The sequence below is a fragment of the Branchiostoma belcheri genome, unplaced genomic scaffold, assembly GCF_001625305.1.
Source record: "Branchiostoma belcheri isolate BF01 breed outbred unplaced genomic scaffold, Haploidv18h27 scaffold189, whole genome shotgun sequence".
Classification (NCBI taxonomy): domain Eukaryota; kingdom Metazoa; phylum Chordata; class Leptocardii; order Amphioxiformes; family Branchiostomatidae; genus Branchiostoma; species Branchiostoma belcheri.
The window spans coordinates 396,033-415,057 of NW_017803368.1; the positions used below are offsets into that span (position 1 = coordinate 396,033).

General features: G+C 40.0%; 2 protein-coding genes across 3 annotated transcripts in view; both read right to left on the minus strand.

The window, feature by feature from the left end:
- Positions 1-840, minus strand: part of LOC109467724 (isocitrate dehydrogenase [NADP], mitochondrial-like) — a 3,429-nt gene extending 2,589 nt beyond the window's left edge. Inside the window, exon 1 of the mRNA XM_019765776.1 lies at positions 725-840. Coding sequence (XP_019621335.1) covers positions 725-837 — 113 coding nt within the window. The 5' untranslated portion in view covers positions 838-840. The remainder of the gene's footprint in view (positions 1-724) is intronic.
- A 1,551-nt stretch (positions 841-2,391) lies between these two features.
- The window catches only part of LOC109467722 (isocitrate dehydrogenase [NADP], mitochondrial-like), a 21,332-nt gene continuing 4,698 nt past the window's right edge, over positions 2,392-19,025 (minus strand). Inside the window, exons 2-12 of one of the 2 annotated variants that reach the window (XM_019765773.1) lie at positions 17,817-17,911; positions 17,094-17,259; positions 16,062-16,222; positions 14,358-14,504; positions 12,064-12,200; positions 11,395-11,546; positions 10,665-10,726; positions 6,028-6,078; positions 4,414-4,511; positions 3,366-3,461; positions 2,392-2,659 (exon numbers count right to left, since the gene is read on the minus strand). In XM_019765773.1, the coding sequence (XP_019621332.1) occupies positions 2,578-2,659; positions 3,366-3,461; positions 4,414-4,511; positions 6,028-6,078; positions 10,665-10,726; positions 11,395-11,546; positions 12,064-12,200; positions 14,358-14,504; positions 16,062-16,222; positions 17,094-17,259; positions 17,817-17,911 (1,247 nt within the window). In that variant the 3' untranslated portion in view covers positions 2,392-2,577. Of the gene's footprint in view, positions 2,660-3,365; positions 3,462-4,413; positions 4,512-6,027; positions 6,141-7,651; positions 7,804-8,747; positions 8,885-10,664; positions 10,727-11,394; positions 11,547-12,063; positions 12,201-14,357; positions 14,505-16,061; positions 16,223-17,093; positions 17,260-17,816; positions 17,912-19,025 lie in introns of both variants that reach the window. The other variant, XM_019765771.1, reaches the window with a different exon arrangement.

Consider the following 19,025-nt stretch of genomic DNA (forward strand, 5'->3'; position numbering starts at 1 on the left):
ATGCCCCCGGACCCCCCTAGGAACCTCGCGCCTTCGGCGCTCGCCTCGCGCCTACGGCGCTCGAGGTCCCCTCAAGCAGTGGGAAGAACCCCCCCATTCAAAATCCTGGCTACAGGCATGGTAATGGCGGCTGGTAATGTTTTCTCAGCCGTACAAGACTTTTTCGGCATCAAACAGCCTCACGAACACCAAAAAAGCAGCACGCTGCAGGGACTGCTTGATGGACGAGACGTATTCCTTAGTGTGAGGGCAGGCGGAGGGAAAAGCCTGTGCTACATGGGCTTTCCAGCCGCAGCCAGAGCAGCGGCAGAGCTAACGCTGTTACAGTCTCAAGAGCATGTGCCAAATAAGGCAAGCTCATTAATATAAGCCTCCTGGGCTGGAGGCTCAAATCGAATCAGGATTGGCAGGGTTAGAGGAGAGGACACTTCCAGGCCGAGACACTAACCCTGCTCGGGAGGGTGGTAGTTTGTGGTGGTGCCACAAACTGAGTGCACCACATGTGGGCTGGCTTAGCTCCAACCATAGATATCAGAATTGTGGGATAATTCCACAAATATGTTGAAAAGTGGAAGTACATGTAAATCAGAATCACACAGAGATATTTCCAATCAAAAAGATATTTCCAATTAAAATATTTCAATTTTTGGTGCCAAAATAATGCCTTTTTAATATGGTCTTGCTTCATCTCTATTTGTATGATAAGCACAATGTTTCCCCATACTTGACTAGATCCTGGTTCCCGTCCAGTTTGCCCCGGTGCTCCAGACCTCTTGTCCAGGCAAAGATACTGGCGATGGGGTTGGTACTCGTTGGGTTTCCCTGTGGTCGACACATTATAGATGTAGATGATCAACACAGGCAAATAGGATACCAGACAGACTACTGCAAATAACTTAACATTTGTGGTATAGTACTTAAATAGTTGTGGTTTTCTCCGTCACCTCTGTACCGAGAATTTATCATTAGGCCATGTTGATTTGATTATATGGATGACATCCTCCGGGAACCCCAAAACTGATGCGCGCGTGCGAATAAAAAAAAAAGTTATGCAAAAAAAAAAGTTCTTTTCATTATGAAATCTACGTGGTCATGAGGGTTGAAAAAATGACACAGAGTATGGTTTGGTGAATAATCTACTCTTTAAATTCATTTCTCTTTACATTTTCGTCTTTTTTGTTTGATTTTGGCATTTTGCGACATTGGTAATTTTTTAATATTCTTTTTGCAACTTACGGTATATATTTGCTCATTTTGCAACTGTTTTGTACGATTTACAGTATGGTTGAAAACTTTTTTTTTTGGAAACGGCCGAAAATTCATGCGCGCGCGGATGTCATCCATATAATCAAATCAACATGGCCTTACCGCGAACAAATAATTTGCAGACTTTCTTTCTTCTGCACCTGCCGCCACCACGGATATTTAGTTTCGTGAAAAAGTCCATTTTCCTCAAACCGTGAAATTTTGCTACCCCGAAGATGAAGTGATTTTCAGTACATCAAACCCAGAACTAGAAAATACAGATGAAGCAGAATATCGTACTTATAACCTTGTTGAACAGTACGAAAAATTGGACCATGCAAAATAATAGCATAATCAATATGTTCTGTATGTTAATGACACATATTTTATCCATGTTTCAAAATATGTATATCTCCATTATGTTTTAACTTAAATAGGCAATTTTAGGTCAATTTTATCCTGATATGTAATTATTAATTAAATAATTGTTTTAATGCTCTCTTGTTCTACAAGGCATTATGGTTTTGTCACCTAAATTCTTGTTTAACAAGGTTTATGATCTAAAAAAGTCATAATGTAGGAATCTTTTTTTTTTCCCTATCGCATCAAATTTGTTTGGGACGATGTCATCCATAAAGTTACTTGCTGTAGCCTGTGTGGATGCAACAGTTGTTTGCTACTTAGGCCACACCAATTTAATTTGTTGTTTCTCGGATTCGCCCTGTCCATTTTTTCTGATTTGCAAAAAAAGAAAATTTAATTTTGTTCTAAGTCAATGCAAAATGCTCAATGAAGNGGGTGCTGAGGTTTGGGGTGCTGAGGATTTGGGGTGCTGAGGTTTGGGGTGCTGAGGTTTGGGGTGCTGATGATTGGGGTGCTGAGGTTAGCCAGACTAGACAAGTATCAGTACTAAGTTGGGGTAACTTTTACTGTTCAGGCAGTTGGAATATAGACTAGTACTGGCACATGTGTAACATACACACAATCAACAAACCACATATTTAGAATTTTCACAGCAATCTTTTTCGCACTCCTAGGTTTAGCACTACAAGTTTTTTTATCTCCACAATTTCTTCTTGTACACTCTGACATGGCAACTTTGGTGATAAAGAAGTGAGGCAATAATTTAGTATCAACAGCAATTTCTCTCCTCTATTGCTTTACTTTCATGTGTTTTTCGGGTTTTTGCTAATTTAATTGAGGCGGTACACGGTACAGAACTTTTATTTGGAGTTCTCCCAATATAGTATACACTGCATACAACACACATGGTTCGGCACTACAGTCCCTTGTGACATGAACTGTTCCACATGAAGCACTGTTTGGTTCACACTAGTTGCCCATCTTCCTCTTCAGTTCTTCCTCTATAGCCTCCAGGAAGTCCATGGTGTACAGGTACTGGCCTGGCTTTACACTGCAGGGATGAGGTGAAACAGAAACAAGTCAGATCCGTCAATTATTATAGTTTCATCAGGTTGGTAAGACACTGAGTGAAGAGACCATTTTTACCCGACCAATTCTTTTGTTCAGCCGACGTTTCGGTGACCGCCTGTCACCTTCCTCAGGGCAATTCTGACTGGTTCACAAGGCATATGTGTAGATATGTAAATATTGTACATTTGGGAATGCATCTGTAGCAGCGACACCTGTGCTGCAATGCGTTGTGTAAAAAGAGTCTCTTCACTCAGGAACAAGTCAGTCACCTACGTTACCCTTGTTTTTCTTGCAACACTGTTTTGATATTACTATAGCTAAATGTTAATCCAATGCTGATTTTTTTTTTCATAATCTCAATTTTCTTCGTTGTACCAGTAACATCATTTTAAGCACTAGAGACATGATAATCAGGGTTCTTGGGCTATCTTAATCATTATGAAATGCTATTAAATGCATTTTGCGGGACAAATTTTGCTGATAGACTAAGCTTAGTTTAAACACCTCTCGTCCATATCTTTACATGTACATGCTGATTTTTGTCCACCAAGATTGGGCAAAATTTTTGTCTGTCACGAGAGGCAAAATTCTGTCAAATGACGGAAAAATGGATACGGGCTTAAACATCTTTATCTACTTCTGTCATAATGTCATTATTGCTGTGTGCTTATGTCAAGTTAACTCACTTGGCCATGCCTCCGTAGACACATCCAGCCAAGTCCTTGGTCATCTTCCCAGAGTCCACTGTGTCAATACAGGCCTGCTCAAGGGTCTGGCAGAACCTACAACACAAAATACATCCCGGTACTTAGTTAAAGGCATCCGATGCAATTCCACGGCAGCAAAACTGGATCTTCAAAGTCAACTTTCTGGCCATTAGGCCACACCAATTTAATTTCTTGGTTAACAGATTTTTCTAGAAAAATAATGGAGCGGGCGGGCGGGCGAAAAAAATAAAAAATAAAAACAGGCCTAGGCATCCTATTATGGCCCAAAACGGTACGATAGGAGCCATAAAGTCAACACACCAGGCTACAGTTGTAGTTCAAAATTTAAACAATGAATTTTGAACTTTTAATGATACCACTGCATTGAAAGATGGAATAACTGTAACAACTAGGATGAAAAGGACTGTTTTCAACTGTTCAGGGCAAAATAGCATTTTGCAGTTGATTCTGAATTTTTATTTTTATTTGCAAATCAGAAAAAAATGAAGCGGGCGAATCCGTTAACCAAGAAATTAAATTGGTGTGGCCTTACCGGGTATTTTAATGTAGTAACTTCAATCAATCCAACACAGCTGTCTGCCATGTTGTGTTTACATTCTGGTAGTTTGTGGTGGTGACACAAACTGAGTGCACCACATGTGGGCTGGCTTAGCTCCAACCATAAATATCAGAAATGTGGGATAATTCCACAAATATGTTGAAAAGTGGAAGTACATGTAAATCAGAATCACACAGAAATATTTCTAATTAAAAAGATATTTCAACTTAGAATTTCAATTTTTGGTGCGAAAATGTTACATCATGCCTTTTTAATTTTTTTTTTTTTTTACCAGTAGTTTCTTAGTAGTTATCAATAGTTCTATATGTACTAATTGCCTGTTTTTATACCATATTTCTTCTGTTTCTGCAATTAGCCCTCGGGAAAGAATTTGCAATAAACAATTATTTAATATGGTGTTGCTTCACCTCTATTTATGATATTGATAAGCACAAAGTTTCCCCATACTTGACTAGATCCTGGTTCCCGTCCAGTTTACCCCGGTGCTCCAGACCTCTTGTCCAGGCAAAGATGCTGGCGATGGGGTTGGTACTCGTTGGGTTTCCCTGTGGACGACACATTATAGATGATCAACACACACCAGTAGTGCTGCATACCTAAACCCACATTCAGGTTCAGGTCCAGATTCAAGTCCAGAGGTTTAGGTTCAGTTCCGAACTTGTAAGTCCGGACCTAAACCCATGGTATATACAAAATTGCATGTTGCCAACCTTGCAATGTTGTCTGGGTGAAACTTTGGTCACAGAACATGGAGGCCGACACTTGACGATGCCCGATGGCAATGTTTTCTTCATTTTGCAGCAAAGATTTTGGAATCTCATCATCATTTTGGAACCTAAAGAAGGTTTTAGGTGGTTTGGAAAGAAAAGGAGTATGCAAAATGGTCTTTTTTATGGTAATAAGTCTTGACTTTTAGGTTTTTTTGGACTTGAACCTAAACATTCTTACAAGTCCGGATGCAAGTCCAGTGAACCGGTATGCAGCACTACACACCAGGCAATAGGATACCAAAAAGACTACTGCAAATAACTTAATATTTGTGGTATAGTACTTAAATAGTTGTGGTTTTCTCCGTCACCTCTGTACCGAGAATTTATCATTGCCGCGAACAAATAATTCGCAGACTTTTTTTCTTCTGCGCCTGCCGCCACCACGGATATTTAGTTTCGTGAAAAAGTCCATTTTCCTCAAACCGTGAAATTTTGCTACCCCGAAGATGAAGTGATTTTCAGTACATCAAACCCAAAACTAGAAAATACAGATGAAGCAGAATAGCGTACTTATAATCTTGCTAAACAGTAAGAAAAAATTGGACCATGCAAAATAATAGCGTAATGAATAAATAATTATGTTCTGTATATTAATGACACATATTTTATCCATGTTTCAAAATATGTATATCTCCATTATGTTTTAACTTAAATAGGCAATTTCAGGTCAATTTTATCCTGATATGTAATTATTAATTAAATAATTGTTTTAATGCTCTCTTGTTCTACAAGGTATTATGGTTTTGTCACCTAAATTCTTGTTTAACAAGGTTTATGATCTAAAAAAGTCATAATGTAGGAATCTTTTTTTTTTCCCCATCGCATCAAATTTGTTTGGGACGATGTCATCCATAAAGTTACTTGCTGTAGCCTGTGTGGATGCAGCAGTTGTTTGCTACTTAGGCCACACCAATTTAATTTGTTGTTTCTCGGATTCGCCCTGTCCATTTTTTCTGATTTGCAAAAAAAGAAAATTTAATTTTGTTCTAAGTCAACTGCAAAATGCTCAATGAAAGACAATATTTTGGCCCAATGGTTGAAGAAAGTCCTTTTCTTCCTAGTTGTTAAAGTTTTTCAATGTAACAATGCAATTTTGTTTCATTAAAAGTTCAAAACCTATTGTTCTGATTATAAACCAGCTTGGTACGTTCACTTCATGGCTCATATAGAAACATTTCCGGCTATCATGGAGTACCTTGGCCTGTTTTTTTTAAATTTTATTTCACCCTGTCGCTTCATATTTTTCCTGAAAAAATCTGAGAAACAACAAATTAAATTGGTGTGGCCTTACCTTCTGGTGTTCCCGGTAATGTCTGGTCACAGTGCCGTGGGCAGCCTCGGCCTCGATGGTCTTACCATCAGGACACACCAGGACACTGGTCATCAGTCCCAGGGAACCGTATCCTGGTCAAGCAAGGACACAGTATCAACGATTAGCCAAAAGGCCCGGTGCCTGTCACTCCACCGTACAGTGAGGAAAGTCATGTACAGTGCCTTTCCCAAGGGCACAACATCAGGGATTGAACCAGGGACCTCTTGCTTCCGAACTGAAAGCTTTTGACCATTACGCCACGCGATGCCACAAAGTCGGGTCAGTTCCAATTTACTACGAGTTGCAACTCTTTACCTAAGGTATTCTCTTGCAAAAACTTTGTACAGAGAACTAGACAGCATGTCGGCAGAATGTACTGCACCTGTGTGAAACCCTGTAATGTATTGTACATAGAACTTTGGCAGAAGGTATCAATTTTTCAGGTCAGATTTGTGTCTTCAAGGATGATTCCACTTCTACTTTTCACATGTTGTGTCAGAAAACATGTCTGCAACGGGCAAAATTCTGATGCAATGTTGACCAAACATCCAAAGAAAACAGTGACAACTTTGGGTTTTGCGCAGCTGCAGTACGTTTTGCTGACATGCTGTCCGAGTGGTGGACGTAAAATTTGTCTGGTGCAGGTAATTTTCAATGTTACCTGTACTGGTGCAGATGTGCAGAAAAGAGTATTTTGAGCCTTGGACTCCAACACAGGGGTTCGTGTGGCAAAACGGCAGAGTGTTTGGCTCAGACCCAAGAGGTCCCAGGTTCGAATCCTACCTGGTGCCACCAATCTTGTGCCCTTGGGAAAGGCACTTTACACAACTTTCCTCACTTCACACAGGTGTAAATGAGTACCTTGCCTCGGTTAGGGGTGTCCCTCGGCCAGGACATTAAATGGAGCTCTTGTGATTGGGAGGGCCACACCCCACGCACGTTAAAGTACCCATTACACTTGTCGAAAAGAGTAGGGAACTTTCCCAGTGGGAGTGGTTCTACCTTACAGTCTGGTTTCAGGGTTGACATCTTCAAGAGGTGATAATCACCTGTTATGTCAATCCTTCCACAAATGCAGTAAATCTTCATAAATAAATATTGAATAAACACAAAACTCACTGGTAGAGCCAAAAATGTCTATAAAACGTCTAACGGACATTAGACATGATTTAGACATTGCTGAACAAAGGCCAGTCGGGAGAACATTAAGTAGACATTTACTGAAAAACAACATTACATAACCCAAGGTGGACATTTTATATCCATAGGAGAGAGTCCTTTGTTCACCACAATGCGCACTTAAGCATCTGTCTGTTAATTAATGGTGTCCTCCCTTATAAATTGTCTTGGCTTTGTGCAGTGCTTTTCATATGCATGCAAGTTTTCACACTTTTTTCTAAAGACATTCTGACAGACACCTCATGAACAATGGAAAACACAACAAGCAAGTCCTTCCCAAAAAGACCCTGTAAAGACCTTGGAGAGACATTCTTACAAATGTTTAAAAAATGTGCAGAACTTTCGAGAATATTAAATGTCCGTTAGACGTTTTATAGACATTTTTGGCTCTACCAGTGACTGCAGACAGGGAGGTGAAGCCCACCTTGTGCGACCACATCAGACTGCACATCTCCATCATAGTTCTTGCAGGCCCACACAAACCCTCCTGACGACTTCAGCACCTGGGCGACCATGTCGTCAATCAGACGGTGCTCGTACCAGATCTTCCGCGACTCAAAGTCGTTCTTGTAATGTCTGAGGGGAAGCAATAATTTAAAATCAGATAGGACCAAAACAGACACAAGCCATACACCAGTTCCCCATCTTATGTATTTTACCCCTCCAACTCTGTCCTGCCACTTGTTACATAATGTAACCCAACACCACAGGCTGTTCTGCAAAAGCACCAGTTACCATGGTGACAGCAATCTGGTCCAGATGGTGTAAAAATACATTTTGTATGTGTATAGATTTATTAGGACTTTGAATGATGTAAACTGTATCAGTGTGTTCTATATTTTGTCTTCCCCCGTGACCTCAATAAAAAGCGGCCTGCAGGCTAATTTGAGCGTCTCATGAATAAAGAATGATCAAACAAAAATAAAGCAGGAATTGGGTGTGAAGTAAAAAAAAACTGGTATTCAAATTCTTACATATAAATGGCTTTAACACTGGGTTGTGATTCAATCTTACCTGAACAGCAAGTTTTTCATATCACCCTTCTAGGTGTGAATAGTGGTGCATACCGGTTCACTGGACTTGGATCCGGACTTGTAAGAATGTTTAGGTTCAAGTCCAAAAAAACCTAAAAGTCAAGAACCGAGTCCAGACTTATTACCATAAAAGACCATTTCACATACCCCTTTTCTTTAAATCCTTCCGTACATTGTAAAATCTTTGCTGCAAAACGAAGAAAACATTGCCATCGGGCATCGTCAAGTACCGGCCTCCATGTTATGTGGCCAAAGTTTCACCCAGACAACATTGCAAGGTTGCCAACATGCAATTTTGTATATGCCATGGGTTTAGGTCTGGACTTACAAGTCCGGACCTGAACCTAGACCTCTGGACTAATGAATCCGGACCTGAACCTAAAATTGGGTTTAGGTTTGCACCACTGAGGTGTGAATGGTTTACCTTAATTATCAAAAGGTATTCTTAAGAGTTTAGAATCTATACAAAGTAAAGCGAGTGCATACTTTTGGTAGATGTCCTCGAAGATGTCCTTGAACCTGCCGTCGTATCTCTTCAGGATGGTGTTCTTGGTGGACATGTAGAGAGGCCAGCCCTTGTTAATGGCATACTGCATGCAACTGTGGGCAAATCCTGTGATGGACTGGACAGATAACAGACAAATGTTAGGGCATTTCTACTGTACCTGTATCTGTGTCAAACAACCAACATACATACAGAGCAAGGACTAGGAAAATTAATTTGTGTTTACAGTTTCAGTCTTGAAAAAAAACTAGGGTCAGTAGCTACGGATTTTCTTTCGGCTAAAATGTTCCAACAAATAAGGTTAAACCATTGAGACTGTCTAAAAGACCTGTCCACCAGTTAGTTTGCTTGTGGACAAATATATCTCCCTCGATTTACTGTGAAAAAATTGCTACTAAAATGCCTGAAATGACATTTCAGAAATTCAGAGGGGTGGAAACTCAGATGTCAGATTAAAAAAATTTATAGCCTTAACATGGGTCAGCAAAAAAATGCTAGGGTTGGCAAGTTTCTGCTAGGGTAGGTGGGGAAACTGGAAACCCAACATTTTTTCCTAGACCTTTTTAAAAGGCCTGGGAAAAAATGTTGAACATCCCCAAACTTCCATTTACTTACTATAAAGGCCTTATTTAAATGTTTAACTTCACCTGACCTCATTCAGAGTTCTCACCAAAATTTATTCACAGTGCAAGGGTCAGGTGCAGAAGGATCCAAAGATATGGCCACAGTAGGGGGTTTTGATTTCTCTGCAAAAACTTGTTAAACTCATAACCCTCTGAGACACTATTTCCTGCTTATTGAGGTACCGATTTTGTTCAATTATGTTTTAGCTTCATTCTAATTTAGTCAAACTTGAATTTTGTCAAAGATTTCAGAAAGTTTACAAGATTTTGAAAGACAGTGTAAGGCCACACCAATTTAATTTCTTGGTTAACGGATTTTTCTGGAAAAATAATGGAGCGGGCGGGCGAAAAAAAAAGTAACAAGAAGCCATAGGCGACAATTCTCCGTGAAGTATTATATATTGCAACAAAAAGAAGTAGCCATTGGCGACAATTCTCTGTGAAGTGTGATAAATCGAACAAAGAAAAATTGTTTAAACGCGCGTCGGCTCAGTCATCTTAAGACGCAACAACCAATCAGAGATGCGAAATGCCGACATGTGACGCAGGATTTGCATACAGTCTAAACAACGGGGAAGGGCACGCGATGCCCGAAATATTTTTTGCGTCAATATTCAGCGCCGTGTTTCAAGAGATTAATACCGGGAAACAAATTCTTTTCTTGTTTTGAACGCATAAACATGCATTTACGCTAATCTAGTATGATTCAGGGTTACTTTTTTTTACCTGCCATGGCCAGATTATCTAAAGATGTGTGTGTTGTGTGTACAATCTACAGAAAGAGAAATGTACATCAGGTTCGATCATCCGATTTTCTACGTTTCGGTTTTTTGGACTCGGTTCATGAACGTATTTTGGTTTGGCTCCTGGAATGTGCGAAAAAAATGACTCCCGGGACTGTCTACAGGGAACACTCGCACATTCGCGGTTTATCAGGACAGCGCGACTGGTCGGCATTAGCGCAGTCCCTGCAATTAGTAACAGTTGCACATCAATCCGGCCGAAAGCATGATTGTGTAACACAGGCTACTTCTTCATATACCGGCTCATACTACACGACGCCTTTACAACTAGCAAATCATAAAATTACCCGATCTACTAGTACTGTATGTGCGGTTTACCAGCCCCAGACCACGTCCGACCACGAGGCAGAACACATTGATGGGTTGCTCAAAAATATTGTCCATGTTTACAAAGAGCTGCTCCACTAACACTATGGAGCGGCCCAACCCAAAAANGGTAATGTCTGGTCACAGTGCCGTGGGCAGCTTCGGCCTCGATGGTCTTACCATCAGGACACACCAGGACACTGGTCATCAGTCCCAGGGAACCGTATCCTGTTCAAGCAAGGACACAGTATCAACGATTAGCCAAAAGGCCCGGTGGCTGTCACTCAACCGTACAGTGAGGAAAGTCATGTACAGTGCCTTTCCGAAGGGCACAACATCAGGCATGCCAGGGGATTGAACCAGGAACCTCTTGGTTCCGAACTGAAAGCTTTTAACCATTACGCCACGCGATGCCACAAAGTTGGGTCAGTTCCAATTTACTACGAGTTGCAGCTCTGTACCTGAGGTATATTCTTGCAAAAACGTTGTACAGAGAACTAGACAGCATGTACTGAATGTTCTGCATCTGTGTGAAACCCTGTAATGTATTGTACATAGAACTTTGGCAGAAGGTATCATTTTTTTCAGGTCAGATTTGTGTATTCAAGGATGATTCCACCTCTAGTTTTCATAATTATGTTGTGTCAGAAAACATGTCTGCAACGGGCCAAATTCTGATGCAATGTTGACCAAACATCCAAAGAAAACAGTGACAACTTTGGGTTTTGCGCAGCTGCAGTACATTTTGCTGACATGTCCGAGTGGTGGAGGTAAAATTTGTCGGGTGCAGGTAATTTTCAATGTTACCTAATAGTATACTGGTGCAGATGTGCAGAAAAGAGTATTTTGAGCCCTGGACTTCAACACAAAACTGCAGACAGGGAGGTGAACCAAACCTTGAGCGACCACGTCAGACTGCACATCTCCATCGTAGTTCTTGCAGGCCCACACGAACCCTCCGGACGACTTCAGCACCTGGGCAACCATGTCATCAATCAGACGGTGCTCGTACCAGATCTTCCGCGACTCAAAGTCGTTCTTGTAATGTCTGAGGGAAGAAACAGTTTAAAATCAGTAAGGACCAAAATGGACACAAGCCGTACACCAGTTCCCCAAATTAGGTATTTTACCCCTCCAACTCTGTCCTGCCACTTGCTACATAATGTAACCCAACACCACAGGCTGTTCTGCAATGGCACCAGTTACCATGGTGACAGCATCCTGGTCCAGATTGTGTAAAAATACATTTTGTATGTGTATAGATTTATTAGGACTTGATGTAAACTGTATCAGTGTGTTCTATATTTTGTCTTCCCCCGTGACCTCAATAAAAAAGCGGCCTGCAGGCCAATTTGAGCTTCTCATGAATAAAGAATGATTCAAACAAAAAAAAGCAGGAATTGGGTGTGAAGTAAAAAAAACTGGTATTCAAATTCTTGTTTGATTCAATCTTACCTTAACAGCAAGTTTTTCATACCACCCTTCTAGGTGTGAATGGTTTACCTTAATTATCGAAAGGTATTCTTAAGAGTTTAGAATCTATACAAAGTAAAGCGAGTGCATACTTTTGGTAGATGTCCTCGAAGATGTCCTTGAACCTGCCGTCGTATCTCTTCAGGATGGTGTTCTTGGTGGACATGTAGAGAGGCCAGCCCTTGTTGATGGCATACTGCATACAACTGTGGGCAAACCCTGTGATGGACTGGACAGATACAGACAAATGTTAGGCAGTGGTCAAAATCCTTTTTTTCAGTGCTCTGCAATATTGCAGAAGAGTCAAAATTTTGTTCTGCAATTTGGAAATACTTTCTGCAAATACACAAGCCTCCATACTACAATCTTGAAAGTTTATAAGCAATGCCATGAACTATTGATTGATATGCAAATTAGTGAAGACAAATTTTTGGAAGTCCAAAAGGAAACAAAAGATAAACAAGTCAAGACAAGGTTGATGTAAATTAGTTAAGAAGCTCCTGTTGTTTCAGAACAGGAACCTAAGTGTTGTCTGTCCTTGGGGCCAAGAGCACCAAATCCCAAGTGCCAATTTTTCCTGCTGCAAAATTGCAGATTGTATAAATTTTTCTTCTGCAATCTTGAAAATCTATCTGCAGATTGCAGACTGCAGACAGGTATTTCGAACACTGTTAGGGTATTTCTACTGTACCTGTATCTATGTCAAACAACCAACATACATGTAGAGCAAGGACTAGGAAAATTAATATGTGTTTACAGTTTCAGTCTTGAAAAAAAGCTAGGGTCAGTAGCTACGGATTCTCTTCTTTTTTTTAAGATTTCGGCTAAAATGTTCAAACAAATAAGGTTAAACCATTGAGACTGTTTAAAAGACCTGTCCAACTGTTTGCTTGTGGACAAATATACATGTATCTCCCTCGATTTACTGAGAAAAAATTGCTACTAAAATGCCTGAAATGACATTTCAGAAATTCAGAGGGGTGGAAATTCAGATGTCAGATAAAACAAGAGTTCCACGATCTCATACCTTCACCAAATGATGTCAACCCTTGCAGTTGACGAATTATACAAATTTAATCATTGATTTCGTAAATAAGAGCCTCATTTGCATGAATTATATCAGTTGATCATATTCTCCACCCAATTATCATTATCTTAGCAAAAAGGCTATTATAGCACTTCCTCATAAATTATGCAAATGAGGTCATTTGAATAAATTATGTTTATTGATGTTCACCTTCACTTAACTTCCAAATGTGGCAAGTAAAAATTCCCAGCAGTTACAACTATGAAATTATAAAAAATTCCCATAAATTATGCAGATTAGGTCTTCATTTACATAATCTATATCCTCAGTTGTTTTATCTCATTCTCAATTACATGTCACAAGTGTTTCATAGTAATATTATCGAACATAGCAGTTTATAGAATTTCCTCATTGATTATGCAAATTAGTTCCTGATTTGCATAATTGTCATCTGATTATGTCAATCATCCCTTCAGCTACCTACATATTAAAAATCATGACAATCTGTCAACTGGTTCATGAGTTATCCTCTCATGAAAATTTTTCAACAAATGCTCCTGCAGTTCCAGAACAAGCCGCTAGGAGGCCCAAACTCATGTCTCTTCTTTCCTACCCCAAGACCTATCTACCAACCAAAATTTGTGACCCTAGCATGTCCAGAACAAAATCTATTCACAGTGTAAGGGTCAGGTACAGAAGGATCCAAAGATATGGCCACAGTAGGGGGTTTTGATTTCTCTGCGAAAACTTGTTAAAACTCATAACCCCCTGAGACACTATTTCCTGCTTATTGAGGGACCAATTTTGTTAAGTTATGTTTTAGCTTCATTCTAATTTAGTCATATTTGAATTTTGTCAAAGATTTAAGAAAGTTTACAAGATTCTCCCCAAAAAAGAAACACCCCTACACTGGGTGAAAGACAGTGTAAGGGGCTACATCATAGCATAGGGGGTCCAAACCACAGTGTAGGTGGTCCCTACGCTCAAACAGTCTAGTGAGAACCCTGTTTAGGAATTAATTTATACATGTACACAATCTTAAGACTCATGATCAGGGTTCTAGCTAGTACAAAGTAGCGTAGGGGGCCTAAAATACAGCATAGGGGCATTGTGACTGTATTTCTTTGTTCAAGAATGTAAGATCAAATGTGGAAAATTACCAATCAAGTACATACCTTAGAAATAACTTTTTTTCCCTTTGGGTATCCCTGAAATGGCCCCTTTTTTAGCTCAAATTTTTAAAAGCTCCGCACCGCGGAAGGAGGGCCCATCGACAGGTGGCCAGTACCACTACGCTAAAATTACATGATCCTAGCTAGAACCCTGTAAGTACATTTTTGAGAAGCCAGGGCAGCCTACCTCATCAGTGTTGTACATGCCCATGCCACAGCCACCTCCATTTTTGAAGTCAAACACCTCCATTCTGGTTGGTTCGCTGCCGTCAGAGGGGGTAAACACCATCTCAAACTTCCCTTCCTTCTCCGCCACGAAGTCCGTGGCCTTGTACTGCACAGGGAAAGCAGAAGTTAGATTTCCGTAAATAATTTCATCAGGTTGGAAGATACTTAGGGTATAGAATTTTCTTCTTACACAACCAGTAAGGTTCTCACCTGCTTACATTTCGATGTCTATCAGACACCTTCCTCACGTTTGGGATTGCATTCTCGCCGCAAAAGCGCCACCTACTTTGGCGATAAATAGCGGCGAGTTGCAGAACTCCAGTCAGAAGCTCTGAGGAAGGTGTCTGATAGACATCGAAACGTAAGCAGGTGAGAACCTTACTGGTTGTGTAAGAAGAAAATTCTATACCAGAAGTTAGATTTGTAAAAAAATCTTTTAGTAGTCGTCTTCTACACAGTCAAGATTATATGAACAAGAGTGTGACATTCAGCCAATATCTTTTCATTTTATTATTGTCTGCGATTACAGGGCTCATAAAATTATAGCTGTGCAGGAATTTCTGATGTCTACCTGCACTGGGTTTATTGATACATGTAGGTATATATGGATATTTATTTGCTGCATTGACTGTTACCATCTACGAAGCACAAAAGAAATATAAAGAATACTGTTTTTGAATAGTTTTTAGCGTGATCCATACTTCCTATATTCTAGCTGGTGCAGGTAAAATTTATCTGCTGCAGGTAATTTTCAGTGGGAGCATGAAATTAACAGTACTCTTCTTTACAAATGTATCTTGAAAACTCATCTGTGTTGGTAGAAGTCATTATGAACAAGGTTGAACAGTAATTGCCAAGTTGACACAAAAATTGGCGCCACAGACTTATGACTGAAAGACTGCAACCTATGATCCACTGCTCACAGAGTCACGTGTGTTATCTGTGTGACGTCACGGAAGCAGTGGATTGCTCATTCCTTGACAGAGACTGGAGTTGTACAGTCGAAAATTTGTGTGAGTCCAATTTTTTGTGTTGGCAATCACACTACAGTTCAACCTTGTTCATAAGTGCTCATTTTGTACATGGTAAAAGTACTTGGTAAGCGCTGACGCAATGATCATTCTGTAACAGGTGAGCAGTGGTCGAAATACTTTTTTTCAGTGCTCTGCAATATTGCAGAAGAGTCAAAATTTTGTTCTGCAACTTGAAAATACTTTCTGCAAATACACAAGCCTCCATACTACAACCTTCTCAAACCATTAATGTCTTTTTTACATCATATATAGCTTTGTAAATCTGTAGCATTATTGGAATTCTTTTAAGTTTAATCTATCACTCTTTTTAATTTCAGACTTTATAGATCCTTCTCCACAGAGAGTAAGTCCAAAGGGAAACAAAAGATAGACAAGTCAAGACAAGGATGATGCAAATTAATGAAGAAGCTCCTGTTGTTTCAAAACAGGAGCTTAAGTGTTGTCTGTCCTTGGGGCCAGAGAGTTCTAGTTTGCTACATTGAAAACTATTGAATCTGGAGCCTATTTTTCCTTCTGCAAAATTGCAGATTGTATAAATTTTTCTTCTGCAATCTTGAAAATCTATCTGCAGATTGCAGACAGGTATTTTGGACACTGGGTGAGTAATGGAGAGAAGTTGTCGGATGTACCTGGTCGCCGTGAGCGTGACGGCCAATGACGATGGCCTGCGTCCAGCCGGGAACAAGGCGGGGTACGGTCTTGCAGATGATTGGCTCGCGGAACACTGTTCCACCCAGGATGTTACGGATCGTTCCATTGGGGGATCTCCACATCTGCTTCAAGTCGAACTCTGGAGAGGCAAATCAAGATGCATGTTGGTTGTGTGATATATCACTCACTCACTATCCGTGTTTAGATTATACTGCTGTGTTATATATCTGGGTCTTAACAACACATGTACATGTACAATTGCCCATTGAAAACCTTTATAAGCCCACCATCTGGCCAACAAAACAACAGTTTTCTCCAGATTTTCACTGCGTAGGGGTCAGATATGGAAGGACAACTTTCCGCCACAGTTGGGGTTCTGGTACTCTCCAAAAAAAATTTATAAACTTATAACCCCACAAGACATTATTTCTTACTTTAATACTGAGGGACAAAATTTGTAAAGTTCTGTTTTCCCTGTTTTATACCTTCATTCTAAAGTCAAATTTTTAGTTTTTTTTTTAAAGATTCATAAGGCCACACCAATTTAATTTCTTTGTTAACGGATTCGCCCGCTTCATTTTTTTCTGATTTGCAAATAAAAATAAAAATTCAGAATCAACTGCAAAATGCTCATATTTTGCCCTGAACAGTTGAAAACAGTCCTTTTCTTCCTAGTAGTTAGTTATTCCATCTTTCAATGCAGTGGTTTCATTAAAAGTACAGAATTTATTGTTTAAATTTTGAACCAGCCTGGTGTGTTGACTTCATGGCTTCTATCATACCATTTTGGGCCATAATCTTTTTATTTTATTTTTTTTTTCGCTCACCCGGCCCGCTCAATTATTTTACTAGAAAAATCTGTTAACCAAGAAATTAAATTGGCGTAGCCTAAAGGGTCATAAGGTTCTCCCCCAAAAGTAACACCCCTATGCTGGTTAAAAGACAGAGTAGGGGGCTAAATCACAGCATAGGGGGTCGAAATCAAACAGCCTAGTGAGAACAGTGCTCACCTACAACCCTTTCCTCATCTGGGGTGATGGTTGCACACTTGATGCCCACGTTGTACTTCTTGATGGCCTCAGCACAGTCGATGGTGACCTGGTCGTCAGTCTGGTCGCGGTAGGGCAGACCCAGGTCGTAGTATTTACAGTCCACGTTGATGTAGGGGAAGATCAACTGAAGAAGAGTTCGGAAACAACTGCGTTTAGAATAGGGCTGCGCACCAGTCCAGGTGGACCGGTACGGACCAGAAAAATAATATCGGTCCGGTCCGAAAAAAACAAAACGTTGGTGGACCGGTTTTTTGGACCGGAACAAAAATTCATTCTTGATCACTACACACAAGGAGGCCTGCCAGGAAAATGAACATCCAGCGTTAAAATACAGAGATTTACCTTAGTTTCCGTCTCTCTCATTTCGCAACAATATTTTTCCAGCTTTCCGGAAGTTCTGCTGCAGTACCAAGGTCATCCACCAGGAGGCCCATACTTGACCTTGACCTTTGTCTTTCCAAGACTTACTATCATACCAAATTTCATCACAATCCATAAAGCCGTTCTGAAGTTATGCTGACTACAAAGTTGCGGAAACACACACAGACAGACAGACAGACAGACACACACACACACACACACAGACATACAGACAGACAAAAACAATACCTCCATTTTTCATGGAGGTAATTACAAGTTGCATGTGGTTATTTGGAGCCCTACTCAGTGGTGAGAAGTTACCTTCTGTTTGATCATGTCCCAGATGATCCTGGTCATCTCATCTCCATCCAGTTCCACCACAGGGTTAGCCACCTCAATACGCTTTCCTGAGGCATCTGGGCAGGGAAGGTAATACTGGTTTATTGTTCTTCACGCACATGTTACATCTCGCAGGGCATGGGCCCTGAATTGGTTGCAACTACAGAATGTACTAATTAGTTAAAACATAATTACCCTTATCCAAAATAACAAATATACAAAGTGGTCACCATCGGACGGTACTCACGACGACACACCAGGGGATTTACTGATTTACACATTAAAATTACTATATTACACATACAATGGTTAAAATGCAACACGAATCATTAAAAATATCTTAAGATAGCAAAAGGTAACTGAACATATCTTGAAATGTTGAATACAAGCCGTGCTACCATCACAAATTCAAGGGCTAAAAATTTTAACACAACATACAGAATGAAATACTATTTCTGTTTGCTGATACTAAATACCTCAGGCTACCACTGCCCCCAGATACATGTTAACCTGCATCACAGAGGTGCTCTCTATAAAATATTATATATGCTAAAGCTGTGCATACTTTTTGAGTTTCTTTTTTGGCAAAATTTACGGCGGAGTTGCAGCGGCTCCGCGTTCAAGAATTAGATGGCGGGCTCTGCTGTATTCCACGTGACTCCTCCATCCATTTTCAGTGCGTCGCAATCCGGATCAGCGAAAAGCAGTGTGAACCCATTGTCAATCCGGAGAGATAATTTCTGAGGACAATTTGATGCTCAATCTGGATCATTTTCAATTTTTTTTAATGTGAATGGGGTCTAATTATAAGGGCCTGATATTCAGTCTGGCTCACGGTCACAGGGTAGCTAAGAAAATAGCAACTACATGTATAACAAATTGGTCATGGGACATATTACGTACATGATTTTACCCTTGAACAACCTGACAGTATTCGTGTTACAAAGCTATTTCAGTGTTGACATGCATGAGCCTAGCAATGACGTCAATATAGACTGGTTTATTTGCAGAAACACATACTTCATACATACATAGTACAGTAGGTTAGAAGCTTTTTGCATCCAAAGGCTGAATTGAGAAGCTTTTACAAAAATTTAAAAAAAAAAAAAAAAAAAAANAAAAAAAAAAAAAATTAAAACAATAGACTAATACATAATATATATACATAAAAGTAGCCCTTAGAGAGGCATT